The following is an 18,343-nucleotide window of genomic DNA, read 5'->3' on the forward strand; positions in this document are numbered from 1 at the left end:
TGTAAAGACCGTCCTTAAATATCTTTTATATTGGTTGCAGCTCAGGCAGTAAGGCACAATGGAGTGTGAATTATTTAAGGGATAATGCCCATGTTGGAGGAATGCATGAGGCAATAAATGGCTTTTGTAGGTAACTGAACACCACAGCAAGGCCGCGAGTTATCTGAGAAGCACAGAAGGCATTTATTTGTTGAAAATATGTCCCAATGCCATGTTCAACAAGGAAAAAGTTAAACAAATACAAATGTGGCTTTCTGGCCTTATGAGGACTTGGGAAATTTATTCAGCTGGCTTGTTAGTGAGCAACCATCAGAAAGCACTGAGCACTGAGGTGAACAGATTAATGGAGCAAATAATTAGGAGTGGAAAAAAAAATAACTGATGAGTTTCAGCCATGCAGATGTCAATGGAGATGTATCATCCATGGGAATCTTACATTTTGCACTCTGAGATAAATCCATATAATGACATGCAGCTTTGTCACATGGTTGTTTGGAATTAGATTTTACACGACTTTAATGTAGCAGCAATTTAGGATTTATTTTTTACTTTCATTGTAAATAACAAGGCTAGATTGTATGATTTTAACAGCACTTAATCAGCATGTAATCATCAGCCAATTTAACACAACAATCTCAACAGGATTTGCTACAGTAGAAACAGCGATTTAGTTAGAGGTCTGAGAATGGCAAGGCTCACATGAGATTTACTCCAGGTTCTAATTCCAGTTGCATGCTTCCAAAATACTCCCTAAGGTGAACTACTCACCCTATTTTCTTGTTAGCATTTGTCCACAGATAAGCTTGTTCCCTGAGGGGTCAGCCCTGAGGTGCACCTCAGGGGTTTCCTGAGCTTCGTCCCAGCTCACAGGGGGATCTAAGTGATCAACTTGTAGTCAAACTCAGATCCCTTACCATGCTGTTCTTGGACTCTGGTGTGATCCATCATTTTCCTGTGAGGGATTTCAATGGGTACCTGCTTTAGACAGTGCCTCTCTTTGTTCGTGGTCATGGCTTTGCCAGTCCAAGGAACAGTCACATCAAGGCATACTATGGCTCATGAGCCTAAGCAAGACTTGTGTGAAGTGCTGGAGTAGAGCGTACCCGCCACTTTGGTATTCTTGCTGCTTTGTCAAGCACAGAGAAAAAGATATGAATCATCCATACAGCATAATCTGAATCACTGTAATGCCCACTTAAGGGTTTTCCGTCAAGAAATGAAATTATAATCTAATGTGTTGCACTCATCTGTGGAATGCAGATTCCTGCAGAACTAGATGTATATTGCTTGTAATGGGGAAAGATCATTAATAAAAAGATTAACAAGCAATATATCTATTCCTTGAATTTCTCTTTGATTTTTTTTTTGTTGTTGTTTTTTGTTTGTTTGTTTTTTAATAAAACAGAAAGCATCAAGGCATTTGATTTTCTCTTTGAATTATGAAACTAGAGGCTTTGAAATGTGGTATGCATATGCTGCAGCTTAAAAAAACGCAAGCCTACCTCTTCTGCTGGTGTAACTCTACTGGACCATCTGCTGTGACTTTGAAGGCCCTGTGTCAGCCACAGCATCCGACGGATTGATTGCCTATGATACAGTTCTGGGATATGCATTGAATTTCTGTCTCACAGCTACATTTTGATCAATGATGAGGCACATGCAGAATACATACAGACAGTCTTGCAAATACATACGGTGGCTAACCTCTATTTAAAGCAACAGCCTTTGAGAATGAGGGCAGAGAACAGAGGAATTACTGTTGTCCTCCTCAGAAGGTATAGTGTATGTACATACCCCACAGCATCCAGCAACTGCATGAAATACGTGAGGTATGTTAACTCATGTTATTGGGGAGGATTGTAACAACTACAGGACTCACTTCCACTACTGATGAGAGGTGCTGTAATGGTGATTGGCCTTTGCTGCAGGAAGAGATCTTGATTCACTGGCCAACAACAGCAAATTAGTTAACAACATTTTGTACAAGGCTAAACTGAAACAAATAGAACCTGGGAACTTAATTACAAAATAAATAAGAGAGAGAGAATGATTTATATTTCATATATATTGCCTTTATATTTCCCTATGCAACATGCCCAAATCCTCTTATTCTGATATCTGCATTGCTATTCATTAGTGAGTCAACAATGCTCTGCTCCTCTGCACCATAAAAATTAGCTCACCCTTCACATGGGCAACTATTGGACTATCTGCTCCCGAATGAAGCAATCATTCAAGTTAGGCACTTAGTATTCAAGAAGATAACTTTTTCATCTTCTACACAGATCAGAAAAGCCACAGTATATGAAATGAACAATATTGCTATTCCTAACGACATGTTGTGGCTGTATGAAATAAAGATTGTATCTGCAATATATATGCATGTATGAAGTTGGCTGGCATCATAGGTGGGACTATCTGAAGGTTACCTGGCAACTGCCAGAGTACAATCTCATTTTCACTTGCTTTGCCAAACACTAACCGGGGCTGAAATCTCCCATCTGGATGGGAGCAGGAGTGACTGCTTTACATTTCGATCAGATTAGTTTCACTGTTTCCAGGTGAAAGAAAGAAGATAATGTTTTGCCAGTATTAATACAATTTGATAACATTTCTATGAGAAGATGTGCTGTCACTGTTTGCTGGCATGAAGAATTAAAATAAAATGTACAAGTGGCTTGTGTATCATAGTTATGCTTTTTGCTGCATTTTTGAAAACTTGCCCAAATCTTGCCAAATTTCAGAAAAACAGTTCACACATGTTTTATTGGCTGAAATATCTGAAGAGTCTTTTAATAGTTATGTGCTAATACTCTACACTGTAAGGGACTAAACACCAATTTTCTTGTATTTGTAAATCTGCACGCCTGCAGGCTGTGTGTGACACAGGAGAGCAAGTAGACTTGTTTATCTTATACCATAATGGTGTCCAAGTAATGGAGCAATGCACAAGGTAGACATAAATTGGTTGCCTTGTCCTAATAGGAGAGTACTGAAGTTACTCTAACCAAATTCAGAGTAGAACTGTCCTGCACACATGAATATGTCATCTGTCTTTAAAGATCTATGAAGGTAGGTCTTTGTAGCAAAAGACAGATGAAAAAGAAAGGATGACAGTCATTGTCACCTATTCTTTATCTGTCTGACAGCAAATCATAGCATTATTAGTTGAGACCATCACTGATTCAAGCCAAACCTCAAATATTGTTGTGCACATCGAAACATTTGTTGGTGTTTACATTTCACACAGGAGAACTTCCATGTTAAGATTGCAAAGATAACGAGCTATAACAGAAAACAATCAATCAAACAAACAAACAAAAAACACCCCTTTCTTTATATCAAGACTTTAAATCAGACAGTTCTGATGGCTGCAATTGTGGCAAGATAACATCAGGGAAAAAAGGTCCTATCATGTACCACTGAAATCTTCACTGTAAGTAGGTGAAGCTTACTTACATCAGTGATGATTACAACAGTTCTGGGAGCAAGGCTTCTTTTAGGTATGTCTAAGATCAAGCCAGCTAAATACATTCAGACAGTATCCCTATAAATAGTCATCATGCTTTAGAGGACAATCATTCTAATAATCTCCCATTTTTGTCTGTTTTTCTTTCTGCTTACCCTCAAGTATACCATAGGTAGCAAGAAATCCAGTTTGACTACTAGAAACTAGATGAATCTGTAGCCTTATTTGATCCCTATTTCCCCATATACTCATTACAGAGTATATTTGAGATGGAAGCTCCTGAAACCCAAACACAGAACTCTGCAATGCCATTCTTAGATTTTTATTATTATTATTATTTTTCAAATAGATGTTGGAAAACACCATGTCATTCTGCTAGATTTTCCATTTAACCTATTAGGAATTTCCAAAAGTGTTTAAAAATACACACTAGTATACTAGTGCTCTCCCCCAACCCTAAAAGTCTGTGTGTTTGTGTGCCTATTGCTGTAATAAGAGCTTTTGTCTGTCAATAGCCACTTTGCATTGGATTTTCAGATCATGACTTCAAGGCAATTACTGTTTACTCTTAGCAAGCTGAAAGCTGGATGCTGTATTGCCTCAATGACCGTTCCAGAAAGGATATGCCAATAGCAATCTGAGCATTGACCTCACATTGGTTAATAGTAGTAGTGAAATACAAAAGGGCATCACTCAATGTGCAAGTTCATTGGTCAGATTATAGCGGATGCTTTATTGCTGCGCTTATTAAATGTTCCAAGACAAACTTCCAAGCATATGGCTATACCACAGGTCAACTTTATTGCTAATATGCAGATACAAGTGTCAAATTCAGGAATTCAGTCCTGAGCTTAGTCATGTGGAAGAAATAGATGTTTAAGCAATTGATAGTCTGACGCATGTTGGAAGTATTGAACATGTTCTGCTTTGAGATAACAAGTAGTGTCTGCAGGGGTGAGAGCAAATGGGGAATAACAGATCCTTTGGAAGAGCTTTTGGAGTCCAAGGCTTACCTTCCTTGAAATAAATTTCTACATGTTATCGTGAAGAAAAAAAATATACTAAACTGGAGCTAAAGTATGTTCAGGAGCTAACTTGCTCATTTTTGCTTTTAAATCTTCTAAGCTGGTCTGCAAAGTTGGCCAAATAAGTACCATCAACTCCCAGAGTCAAACTACACCTCTGAGCATTCTGAGAGTAGCACAGAGAAGAAAACAGAAATTTTTCTCAAGTTTAATCTTCATATGTGAATAATATATGAATGCATACAATGAAGACTCTGGTTTGAATTTTATCGCTGTTGCATTGTAAAACTGGCAACATTCCCCTGAAACCAGAAAATTAATTTTAAACTGATCTGTCTGTGGCAGAACAGAATCTGCAAATCAACACTATTAAATAAACTTCTATTTAACCTGTCTCTTTGTAATTCTGTTTACTTTTCACTATACTTAACAAATTTAGGGATCTGTCTCAGAGGAGCCATACATTAAAATTTGAAATAGTGATATGAATATCTATTTAAAAAAAAATAAATAGGTTGAATGCTAAAACAATCTGAGCCTTTCTGGTTATATTTCTAGCACTTCAACACATTTATTTATATGCTTAACACCTAGCAGAGTATGTAAATCACAATCCATTTCCTGGCCAGCAGAGAGATGCACTCAGGTCTCGCTGACCTTTCTCAACTGTTCTTCACAAGCATCTGACAGATGTAGATGCCATGATGTCCTTGTTTCCTCATAATGAGAGTCATGCTTTCACCAAAGGCCACAACAGTATATGGCGCCAAATATGTTTAATGCATTTGTAACTTTGAATGCCTTACATTTCATACTGCAATACGACAAATTATCAGTTCAGTCTCTTTCTAGACACAGCTTAAGGCAATTATTTTTGAACATTTTGGATGTTGTAAATATATGATAGCTAGATGGTACAATCCCTGTTTTTGCATTTAGCCCATGAACGTACTGCAGTTACACATTTTTAGCTCTCTTTCCATAGATTATGACTATGGGAATCCTCTGGATTAAAGTGAGAAAAATGGGAGTTTAGCTTTTGGCCAACTTGGAACTCTTGTGATATTAACTCCATAGTTATTTCTAACTTTCTTTCCCCTTGAGGTTTTTTCAGTAGAGTCTGACCAAAGAAAGAGAGCTTTTATAGTTCAAATCTTCGTGCTAACTGTATCCTACATATTCACTCTTTTTTCCAAACTCTCTCATTTCACAGTAGAACAGAACTGGAAATGGTAGGAAGGTCAATTAGTATGACCAAAGATCATACAGGAAAAAAAGATTAAATAAAATAGTGCACTGTGGGCTGGAATAAAAATGGCTGAGCAGCTGAGGAAATACATGCTCAATGAATAAAGAATTGTAAGTGGTGTGGAGAAAGTGAATAGGGAATGCTTATTAAAAAAAAAAAAAAAGTACAAAAACAATTTATTTTGTTTATGTGCAACTCAGCTATGCAGCTTGCTGCCACGGGATGTCTGTAAAGGTCAAAAGCATGAAAAAGGTTCAAAGGGATTAGACACATTCACAGAAGAAAAATCTGTCAGCTATTACTGAACAGATAAAGAGAAAAGCCCTGTCTCAGGAAGTACCCAGTCTGCAAATTAATAGAAACTGAGGGAATTTACCAGAGGATACCAGAGGAAGGGATACTCCTTCTATCCCTGATAAGAATCCCAACTAACCTCTGTCATAAATGAGCTCCTGGGTAAAAAGGACCTTGATCTGACCCAGAATGGCTCTTTCGTGTTCTTGATACCCTCGTTGATTGCCTTTGCAATTCTATGGGGAGATGAGAAGATTATGGTAGATTGAAGGTAGTTAAGGGGATTTTTGCTTTTAATTTGCCTTTGCAGAAAGTATGTCTCAGCAGAGCCAGAGAGTCTAGTCTCATATTTCTCTCCTGACATGGATCTCAAGACTTTACTTTTGCTTCAAGTGTTCTTTACAGAATAAACCATGTAAGGTTATGTTGAACAGGCATTGCTGAATATATGCTAGCTTTATTCGCAGCTCCCAGCCTGGAGGGTTTTTCTCCTTAACTCTCTAATCCCTGCTCTCAGCAGCACCCTTTGCCACTGCACTTTGTAGTATTTTGCCTTTGTTTAGCCAGGTCATGCTGCGGAGGGTGCAGAAAGCAGCACCTGACAAGGAACAACCTCACTGAGCATTCAGCTAGCCTCTGGTAACTCACTGTGTAATCAAGCAAAAAATGACAGATGCCACCCTATCATCAATGACGTGGTAAAAGTCTATATAACCAAGACTAAAAGCAAACCCTAACAAAGGTCTTGCTTGCCAAAGTTCTAGTGCCTTTCAGGAGAGGGAAGAAAGGGTACCTTCCTCTGTTATCAGGTGTCACAAAGGTGCGGGTGAGCCCATGTTCCAGCTACACCCATTTTACTACACATTTTTGAGCAATTTGTCCAGCATAAGTGAAGCCACGTGTGCAGAGCTTCCTGAGGAAAACTGAGCCCAAGGATCTTTTGCAAGTCTGGTCACTGGTCAATGGAGGGGAGGGAGAGGCAGCACCTCTCGGAGAGGACTAATTCTGAGAAATCTGGCTCTGTCCCCTTTTTGAGCCACGGAACTGGGTGGGTTTTTTTTGTGTCATTGGAGGATATTTATTTGCATTTCCTACTTAGACTGGATTTTTTTAGGAACACAGCCCACCTCTTTAGTCCATACTGCCCAATGTCTGTTAGTGTACAATGAGATCCTGACCAAGCATGTTGTTAAACCAGCTAAAGCACAGGTAACATGTCATCATCACAGAATAACGTGCTTTTTCCTGGCTTTTCAACTATACATTTAGTCCTTTTTTTAGGATCTCAAAGACTACAGTGACAGGGCAAGTGGGTGCATGGATGTTACAGCCATATGCTGTAGAGATTTAAACCAGCATCACATAGCCTTCCTTGGCTACTGGAAACAGCAGAGCTGTAGTAGCACGGAGGCAAGCATATACTGCTCCTTAACTCTGCTTACAAGCCTATATGGAGAATTGCACTAATACAACTCTAGCTCTTCAGGTATGTTGAGTAGCATCGTGTTGCTTACACACTTCCAAGCTGTTTTCAGTCACGGATATATCCTGGAATATAACCTGCATTCATGTAATGCAAAAGATCAGTAGCACTGCCAAGTGAGAGTTCTGGAAATGGCCTGCATGCCTGCCTCTGCGAGTTAGTGATATACAACTACCGCATCCTGCAGATATGAGATCTGCATAGATCCTTCTGACTTCCAATTGGACAAGCCTCGAGATGTGCAAGGGGCTAGAGATGAATCCTATGTAGCTTCTCCCACTGCAGAAGGTTGCTGGCTTTTGACAGCCAAGCCATGGCAAGGAGAACTTATGAGCTACAAGAGTGTGACCATGCTTCATTCTCCCTGCCCTGTACCTGGACTTCTACCAGAACATGGTTACTGTGTATTCATGTGCTTACTAGAGACAACAAAGACTGATGATCTGTTCATGGAGATGGAACGCCTTACATGTATATTATAAGTGTCAGCAAACAGACTCACGGTATCCTGAAATGCATTTCCTTGGGAAAACTCATCATGGCGTACTTGTTTTTTCATCTGCATTATCTTATAGGCATATCTTAAGAGGCTCTTGAGAGCCTGAACATGACCTTTGGTTCTCTCACTCTGCTGACTACATCTGGGAAAAAAAAAGTGTTTAGCAGCATGATGGAATTTTATTTATTTTATTTTAGCAGCATGGAAGTGATCGGACAGTGAATAATGAAATAAATGCAAGTTTTGATTCAGTGACATCAGCATCTATGAAAATGCTGTAGCTCTGGTAAGGATTTCTGCTGCAAAGTGTTTCCTGTAGAGACCACAATGAAATTAACTATTGAGTTTGTTTTATGTATCAGGAAAATGATCTAAAATTCCAAACAAATTCAGTTTCATCAGTGGCTTCCTGAAAATAGGCAATTAGTTATTTATAATGAATAGACACATACTTATCTATCAGTATTCTATGGGTCCAAATTATCTGTGGTATATCATTTCTATATTAAAAATACCTCAAACACCATCACAGTGGAAGGTGGTGAGGCATGGTCAGATACAAGAAACTCCGGGAAACTGCTTCCAGTTGCTTAGAGGCTGGTTTCACCCTGGAATCTGAAGCATAAAGGTCTTTCTGTCAGTGCATTTTTTTTTTTAATCCTTAGTATTGTAACTCTAGACATTTCCTATCCATCTACAGACCTCTCTGGCATCATTTTAAATCCTTTTCTTCAGACACAAGTTTTACACCCTGGCTTTAAAATGCAGCTATGGATTATGCATTCATTATACTTCCAAGCACAAGCAGGATCAACCCTTGTAAGACTTTGGATAAGGGACAGCCTCTGAAAGCCCGATATCCTGTGGGAAATGCTACGGCTGATTCACCGGGAGCCAATATTCTGTATGGTAATTCACCCTTGGTACTCTTCCAATTAGCAGCAGGAGACATAACCGCTAAGGCAGCCAGCTGCTACCTGCGCTGCCTCCCTTACCTGCTGTCTTCCTTCCCTATCTTGTTTGTCCTCCCGTACCTTTTGAGAGATAACGCATCCTGCAACAAGGCAACGGCACCAAAGCCGTGACTGAACATTCAGTGGTGCAGTCACACAAAGAGCAGGCTGCGTTCCCTAGGGATGAGGCAGGGAAACGAGAAAGTGGAAAGGGAAGGAGTTCGGGCACCCCATGGCCAGGAGGAGGAGGAGGAGGAGGAGGAAGGCTGGAGCTAGCTCGCTGGGGGCACAGGCGGTCGCCATGGCAGCCGGCCAGGCCGCAGCCTCCCCGCCACGCTCCATCCTCCCCGGGCGGGGCCAGGCTCAGCCCCAGCCCGGCTGCGCCACAGGGTGGTGGAGGAGGAGGAGGAGGAGGAGGAGGAGGAGGGACTCCGGCTCGGCACCGACTGACGTGTCCCCGTTATGGAGCCCGCCGTGATTCATCAGCGGCGGCGGGGCGGCAGCGGGGAGCCGCGCACCGGCCCCGCGTAGGCACGGCTGCGGCGGGGGCAGCCCCAGCGCCGCACCGCCTTCATCCTCCTCCTCCTCCTCCTCCTCCTCCTCCTCCTCCTCCTCCTCTCCTTCCTCCTCCTCCTCCTCCTCACCGCCCGCTCCCGTGCCCCCGCGGCCAGGCGAGGAGCCCCGGGGAGGCAAGATGGAAGAAATCCTGCGAAAGCTGCAGAAGGAGGCGTCGGGGAGCAAGCACCGGGCCATCAAGGAGAGCTGCACCTGGGCCATCGGTACGGGGCGGGGGCGGTGGTATGGGGCCGGGCAGGTGGTATGGGGCCGGGCAGGTGTTTGTTATGGGGCCGGGGGCAGGAGGGCTCCCCGCACAGGGTGCGCAGCCCCGGGCGGCTCCGGGCTGGGCTTTGCCGGGGGTCTGCGAGGCCGGCGGGGGCGTCGTCTGCCCCAAGCTGTCTCCTCCGAAATCCTAAATCTCCCCTTCCGAAATCATCGCAGGTGAAGGAAGCCCTAGGACTGACTTTTTTTTTTTTTTTTTTTTTTTTTTTTTTTTTACTGCTGGCTTGTGTTCTGACAGCTTTTTGAAAAGCTGCATTTTTATTTTGGCTGGATGCAATGAGCTCTTCTATTCTTGCTGTGTAATGGGACTAATAATCACTGATAGGAGCTCCTCCAAGGAAACACAGGCTTAGGTGAATTTCAGTGTGGGTTGTCTGTGACTTGAGGTGCTTTTGGCACTAACTGTTTGGAGCTTTAGCCAGCAGGATCCTTAACTTACATCAGCAAGACCGTGATACATAACATTGCTTTAGTTTTCAAGAGATGGCAATCTTTATTTTTTTTTATCTGTTATATTGGTTATAGCAGAGTTTGTGAAATCTCACACCTGTTGCTGTCTCATTGCTGGCCCTGCAGTTGGATGCTCTGCAGATTGCTCCACGGATTTGGGTGTTATCCTTGCACAGCAGCCATGCCAGCATCCTCCGTGCTGTTCTAGTTTCAGCAGACGTGCTGCTGCTGGAGTGCTGATACGTGAAAGGGAACTCACTGAGCAAAAGATGGTACTTGGTGCCTTCTCATTGGGTGCCGGGTGTCCTGATAGCCACGTAAATCCTACAGGCGGCTGCGACTGTTGTTCTGTCAGGTGCAGAAGGCATGAACCTGAGGATCATTGGTTCAGAGATCGTAGCTGGATGTAAGACTAGGGTTGAACTCAAAGTCTCTTTTAAAGATCTTATTGTTTTCTTTGATCACGCAGAAACCTTGGATTCTCCTGATGCTGCTGTCAAGATCCCTCCATATCAGCTAAGGTAAGAACACGTAATGTTGAGACTGGTGGAGCTGTGAGTATTTGTAAAATTGAAGTCAAAATTGGAATCACAAACTAAGTAATTAGGAAGGGTCTGAATCTGCGTGTTTTTCTTAGTTTATATATACATATTTCTAGGTTAGTTGTAATGAATACTTTGTGTCCTTGGCTTCCATTTGTGAATAAACTGTAAGGAAAAGTATTAAAATGGGCAGCAGTATCTATAATGCTGATACTTGGTTAGAAAGGAGGGCTCTTCTATGGTCTGATACTATTTGTCTTCCAAATTACAGTCTTCAGAGTGACAATGTGTCTCAATCTTTTCAGCGTGTATATTTTCTTTTAAGTCTAGATCAGTTCTTGTTTACTGAAAATAAGTATTCTAGAAACAGAAACATAATATATAGCCAGGACAACGGGTAGGAACTTAAATAATATAGTTCCTATGACTGCTTCTTCCTTTAGTCTGTTAGGTTATCTTGAGTAAGTCTTGTCCCTTCCTCTTGCTTTCATTTGGCCACCTATAAAATGGTGGAGGAGGCACTGCCCCCTTTTGTAAAGCTATTTAGTATCTCATTTTAGCAATTGATTGCTATGGAGAAAGTACATAGCCAAAATCATTCACTGTCCCTCCCAACGGACTCACTAGGAAGCATAACAGAAACTAGCAAGTTCAGTGCTCAAAACAGAAGGATGCTACTTCACACAGTTTATAGTTAAGATGTGGAATGCTTAAACTTCTCTTGGTAGAGAATGTCATCGATGCTAAAGGTTGCATTGGTTCGAAAAGCACCTCAACAAATCCAGGGAGGAAGTTGATTGAGATCTGTTACATGCAAAAGTACCCCTTCTAATTCAGAAGTATCTTGGCAAGAGATAATTGAGCTTGTAAGAGAATATGTAGGAGTGTTGCTATGAATTTGCGCTGTCCTGTAGTCTTTCTGGATAATCACTACTAGCTGCTGACAGAAGTGATGCTTTTAACCACAGTATTACTCTCCTGGGAGTATTTTTACCACCTCATTTCTCTACACTGCTCTGGGTGCAGCTTTGTGCAGGGAAAATTACACAATTGGAGAGGTAGCAAGAGAACTGCTCTTATTCCGGACTAGTCATCAAATAGGGAAGGAATAAGAGCAGTTCTCTTGCTGCTCTGCATGACTGCCAGCTACAGTGTCCACAAGGGGCCTGGTGTCAATAGGGAATGGATGTAGCACGGGTCTGACATGACCAATCCCAGATCCCTGCGTTTCTGACACGGGTTGAACAGCTGAGAGCAGTTGGATCAGTAATTCCCAGTAGCTCCATTAGAATTAGATTTTTCTCAAATTACAGTGCAAAACAAACACTTAACTCTTTATCTTTTCATTTATCAGCCTCTATACTTAATACAGAGCATGGTCTTTTTGTATATAAGTACTATTCTCATTCCGTAAGACTGTTAGCTAGCTGTTAATACATTTCTTTGTTTTTTCACTACCTCTTCACAGATGCATCTTCCTTTTCTTCTTCTTCCAATGTTTTAATGTTGTATTTTTTAGTTAGCTTTTTTTTTTCCACTGTAAATCCTATTTATTTTTTATATAAAGGTAATACTTTGGCAAGTGTAGCTGTGAAGCAAGTGTGTGTGGTGGAGGGTGGGTTTTGTTTCTTAACAAAATAAACAGTATGTTAGAAAACTTGAGTAAAAGCTTTAGTAATGTGGTCTTTATGATGTAGGCACTGATGTAACCTCAGATGGTGCCTGAGAAATACTAACTTCCCCAATACTCTGAGTTTATTCTTCATTTTCTAGCAAACTACTGTTAAGTTTTTTCCAAATGAGCACTCTGGGCCAGTTCTTGGGTTGGAATTTGCCTTTATAATGTACCAGTGAAAATGTGATAAAAGCTCATCTTTGCTTGGTATTTGTTAAAGAACAGCACCATGACAGCTTGGTCCATAACACTGCAAAAGGATAGCCTTGAAAATAGGGCAAAGACAAAGACCAGAAATACAGCCGAGATAGATGTACCATGGAGAGATCCCAGCCGTGCACCGTGCCTTATTTCGTCTTGATCGGTGGCAGATTGCATCATCTGTTTAAACACACACCAGCCTTTGGCTGCTTACCCACCCCGAATCTGCCATTCACACCTTTTCTGCTGTAACATTGTTGGGAGTAGTAGCAGAGCCTGGGATGTAGTCTAGAATACCCTGTGGTGCCAGAGTTAGTGTGTAGGTATGTATCACTTTTCCATCTAGTGACCCTAGCCCACAACTTGGATCTGAAGTCCATAGTTGCAACATGCTGAAGGTATTAAAGACAATGTGGAAGGTAGTTCAGGAGAAGAATATGTGTCTGTGAGGTCTCTTCCAAGAATAGCAGCTAAATGAATGTTTTGAGTCCTGTATGTGAAGAGAGAATATTCCAACTTGTTTAACAGGAAATTTTGGTGTGTCCTTAGAATATACCAAATACAAAGAAAATACGTCAGTATTTTCCTACATTATAATTTGCCAATAATCACTATCTGGGGCACATCTTTACTGCATAAGAATGTGGGACAGGGATTCATGAGCTGTCATGTCCAGTTGAGGTGGATGCTGGCTCACTTCCAGAAATAGCAAATCTGGTAAGTACCTCAGTCAGTTTCTCTTTCTTCACAAAGCAGCATCTGGCTTCTGCTATCAGCAGCTATTTGCTTCTGCTGGTGTTTGTGCCTTTTAATGGAATCACCATGCCGTTACTTAAATCCTTTTCCTTCTAGAACTGAATAATGATTTCTGCTCACAAAAAAAAAAAAAAAAAAAAAAAAGAGAGAGAGAAAGTGTAAGTTATTTTCTCTGCCTAACTCCTTTCCCTCCCTCCCCCCCCCCCCCCCCCCCCCGCCATTTCCATCCTTTCCCCCTTAAAATATGAAAGGACATTTGCGGCTTTTGAAACCACAGTTTTAGACGAGTAGTGGTCTTTTATAGTGTTTTAAGACAGTGGTCCTAGTGTGAGGATAGGAGTACAAAATGTTTCTGCATTTCCTCAGCTGACTAAATGAGTTCAGGTATTTCACGTGTATTAAGTAAGCTGCATGCTTATCTCTACTAGAGTCCTGGGGTAGACTTTCTTTGTCCTGGGTTGCTCTCATCTGTAGATTCTTCTCTTGTCTTCAGCCCCTATTACTGAGCATAAGGCAGGCAATGCTCAGTTTTTTCCTGAAGTCCATGCAATTATTTAGCAGGCTCAGCTGTAGCATTTGTATGGGAACTGTTTCCAGCATTTGTCTGGTGGTGGTTTAGACAGCACATACCTGCTATGTTTGGAAGCACCTGGGATACTTTTTCCCCAAGGGAATGTGGTGATTGGATGTTCAGCATGGAATGTCATTTTTTAATTAGTTTAATGGTGATCTATTGGGCATGTCTTCGGAGAGCTAAATGAGACTATTTTGCTGTTCAGCTTCCTTTGATGTTAATTGGACTTATGAATCCAAATCCCAGTTAATGACCTTGAATATTAATTCTAGAGAGGGGCATTATTTAAATGACTCACTTCCTAAAGAGTTACAAATCTCCAACAAATATAGACTTCCCCACCGAGTCCCATCAGCTCTGCCTTGAGGTAGAAATGTGTGTGTGCTTCTTTAGTACTTTAACCTCTGAACAGGGTGTTGAGTAAGGGTGTGAAATAGTAAAGACAATTGGAGTGGACTGGGATGAGAATGCCCTTAAGTTAGTTCAAGATTTTCCCACAGATGTCCTCTGAATTTTTGAGAAGGAAGAGTCATAGCCCACCTGGGCTGTTGTTGCAGTAGAATGATGTTTTTTGATGAACAGGTGTTGTGAAAATTACATATATACTGAGTGCTTGAGGAGACTGGGTGAATAACAGAAGTAATGAATTAGGTGAAAGGAATTGATGTGCTGATATTTTAATTGGTGAACTGATCATGGAAGATAGCTTAAGAAAGAGCTTAACTGTCAACCAGCAATTTGCTACTAAGTTGGGCCACGTTCATTTCAGTGTTTTTCAAATGCCAAGTTCTGTCCTAAGGCCAGCCACCTATGCTGAGCTGGTCTCTCTTTTTGGCTAATTCCTGGCGAGTTTCTCCATTGTGATTTTTAAAAATATGTTCCATAAAAGGTAAATGAACAGACACAGAAAACAAGTGTTAAAAAAGAATATTTGATCAAAGCAGATCATCATTCATGAGGAAATAATATGTATACACACACCAGAATAAAATAAGAGTCTAGACATTGCTTAACAGTCACATACCACTTTAAAACAAATTAGTTAAGCAACGGGCTTTTAGCATGCTTTATATAATTGCTATGCCTTATAGGCTGTATAAAACCTAGTGGCTTTCTGACAGTGTGGACTTGGTCCTGCAAAGAGGAGATTGACTGGGACTTGTGAGGGGAGCCTGTGGTTTGGTGGCTAGTTTAGCTGCTGTGCGTTGGTGTTGCTATCCCCACTGGAGCCTGGAATCTTGCATACAGAATTTCTTGCTACATCCCTGCTGTAATTTGTTTGGAAAAACATTTTGACAATCAAGAGACTGTGTCTCATTCTAGGACATTTTTGCACTTTCCAGGTCTTATTGTTATCCTATTGTTACTGCTTTTTGTGGTTTGTTTGTTTTTTCCTCTACCCTTTAGCCAGTAGAGCGGAAACATCATTGCAGACTTGAGTTTGGGCTGTTGTTTCTTTCCTCCTGGAGAAATGTGACTGAAAGCAGATGATGATGCATAGACAAGATTGTCAATAGCATATGCTGCTGTCAGTGCCAGCTTAAAGTTTCCCCTATGGACTTTAAAGTAATGTCTGAGACAGGTTGATGGGTGAAGTGTTTTGGCACGGTAACTAATCCCGTTTGCATTCCTTCTTCACAGAACCGGAAAGGCCTTCCAAATGCTTACTTATCTCTTCAGCATATCTGTACACTGGACATTTCTGTACTGTAAAGTTTCAGGAAGTACTTGAAATTAAATGGAGGAACAGGCTCAAGCATTCAAGACCCCAGTTCTGTGTGCCTAATCAGAGAGATACACAACCTGGCCAGATCCTGGCTTTCAGAGGTGCTGAGCATTAGTAAATCTGTGTCAGAAGCAGTGCCTGTATTCACTACTGCAAAAGCTTGCATCCCTCTGGTATTTCATATTGGCCTCTCAAAACTAGCCAGCTCTTCTGGGGATTAGAGCTGGAAAAAATCAGGAGTTTGTGGTGAGCAGGGTTGTCAATCATAACCAGCTTCTGTCCAGTTCTGTGTATTGTGTTTATGTCCAAGTGTCGTTCATCTTGGTGCTAGTTTCTGAGGGCTCCTCCTTGCATTGGCTTCCCGGAGTTTCCCCTATTGCTTTATTTGGGAGTGGTTTATGAGCGTAGAGGTTGACTTGACGAGAAGAATGGAGTGGGGAAGGAGTAATGACTGAGTTGTGTGTTGTTTTTTTGTTTTGTTTTGTTTTGTTTTTTCAGGGGGATGTTTTGGACATATCTCTCTGTGTTACACTTTATTAAAACACTGCTTCCTGCTCTTGGTGCCACAGCCACCTGGCAGTAATTCCTCCCAGGCTTTCCTCCTGAACCTGACCGCTGGCTGTGTGGCTCATGCTGCTCAGCCCTTGCAGAGCCGCTGTCTGGCGTTCAGCAGGTGGATGATGAGCTGCCTGGGAGGCATCCGGCCAAGAAGAGGTTTTACAGGCAGTGTGGTTTGCTGAGCTGCATCTCCTCTGTTGTCAGTCTGGATCCAGACCTCTGGGGGCACTTACAGTTTGGTGTATTTGAGTGGTGTACGTGCTCTGATCTCAATTTTAAGAGCTGTATTCCCAGCTCTGGCGTGCGTGGAGGGCGTGACTAAGTGTTGGGAAAGGCAGTGCAGCACTGTCTGATACTGTATTTGGATCAGTCTGGGTGTTTATTCTGAGATATGTAACTGGCCCAATTTCTTGCCTGATGGGTGGGTATTTTTGGCTCAAAAGAGTTTTGCATCTGTTCTGGGATCACAAAAGAAAAGTGTTGGAGAAGAAGGGGGTGTACAGGGCCAGTGTCTGTTATGCGTGTCTGAATTCTTGCTGTCGAGGCGAGGTTTTGGAAATGTTGGAAGGCCTCCTGATCTAGGAATCCCTAAAAACCTGTCAGCCAGGCTTACGGCTCTTGAAGGTATCAAAGGAAGTTTGGTATTGTCATGGGGAAAAAAGTGCATGGTTTTTGAAACATTATTTCTGTTACTCTTATTTGGGGCCAGGGAAAGGTTTTAAAGGATAGTGGCTGTTGTTTCATAGGCTAACTTCCTGCCCTTCCTGACACTTTTTGTTGCAGTGAACCTTAATATTTACCACTGCATTGGCTCTTTGTACCTTTTATGGGTTTTACTGAAAGTCCATTCTAGATTTATGACAAAAGCATGCTGTTGCTGTATGATTTAAGCAACTTGTTCAGTGTAGGAATAGCACCAATAAAGGATTAAAGCAGTCAGATTTGAACATTTGTCCAATTTCTAACAACTGAAATACTGCCCTCAGGATCTAAGGATGATAATAGGACAGCAGTGTGTTTTAAACTGCTGATGGCTTTTAATACTTGAAAAGGTGAAGAAAGTGAGAAAATCAGGAAGCTGTTGATAATTGCCTTAGAGAAAGAAGCATGGCTGGGGGTGAGGATCCAGGGGGTGTAAGAAAAGTGGCTCTGGAACTGTGTGAACTGTTTTCCTTAAAAACGAGGCTCAACTATGCTGTGGTCTTTGTTGTGCTGTGCAAGTCACGACTCTTATTTGTTTAGAAAATGAAGGGGTGAGTGAGAATAATAAAGGTCTTTTCTCACAGTTTTTATTTACCTTCCATAAAAGGCAACAAAGCAGCAGGAAACATGCTACCTTTGGTTTCTTTGAATGCTTGTTTGTTTAAGGAATTGAGCGTGCTAAGGTGCAGGGAGTGTAAAATACACAATGCATTGCAAATGTGATGGTACTTTTAACAACTATCCCCTAGGTCTGTCAAGATTTAAGATTGCACTGCTGTGAAAGTTGAATGAGATTACAGGTTGCAGTATTAACCTTCAAAACATATCTATAACAAACAGAAATATACTTCTTCCTATTTTTCATCAAACTTTTGAAACTAAGTCATCCAGCTGCAATGGAGAAAATAGGGTCATTAACGGGATGTCTATGCTGCTCTATCTCTGTGTTTCTTTTCTCTGTCGCTCCTATCATACATGTCCCAGCATTGTAAATTTCTGTTGGATGTTTAACTCTTGTGAAATGCTTTATTTGTTGTTTTCAGGGTACTGAAATCTTGAAACAAACATTTTCAGTGGAAAACCCTCAGCTTCCCTTCCAGGCTCACCAAATGTGAGGAGGAGATTGCATGGAATAGCTCGATCAGCTTTCAGAACTGCAGGCTCAGCTAGTCCAGCGTGTGCTCTGCCTAAGGCTAAGGATGGACGCAGTGATCCTCACCTCATCTTTATGCTGTGCTTCACATGATAATAAATAAAATCGATGAAAGGATACAGATTGTTCTATGATGAAGACCTTGTGGGGTTTACATGTGTCATCAAATTCCTCAAGAGCAGAATTATTAAGTG

At 41.5% G+C, this 18,343-nt stretch overlaps 1 protein-coding gene across 6 annotated transcripts in view; it reads left to right on the plus strand.

Moving 5' to 3' along the window:
- The first annotated feature begins 9,422 nt into the window (after positions 1–9,422).
- The window catches only part of ARFGEF3 (ARFGEF family member 3), an 89,476-nt gene continuing 80,555 nt past the window's right edge, over positions 9,423–18,343 (plus strand). For 4 of the 6 annotated variants that reach the window (XM_084512610.1, XM_084512611.1, XM_084512612.1 and 1 more), the window contains exons 1-2: positions 9,423–9,751; positions 10,732–10,783. In XM_084512610.1, coding sequence (XP_084368736.1) covers positions 9,667–9,751; positions 10,732–10,783 — 137 coding nt within the window. In that variant the 5' untranslated portion in view covers positions 9,423–9,666. Of the gene's footprint in view, positions 9,752–9,829; positions 9,972–10,731; positions 10,784–18,343 lie in introns of those variants that run through there. The other 2 variants (XM_084512615.1, XM_084512614.1) reach the window with 2 other exon arrangements.

The sequence above is a fragment of the Aythya ferina genome, assembly GCF_964211825.1.
Source record: "Aythya ferina genome assembly, chromosome: 3".
In the NCBI taxonomy this organism is placed as follows: Eukaryota; Metazoa; Chordata; class Aves; order Anseriformes; family Anatidae; genus Aythya; species Aythya ferina.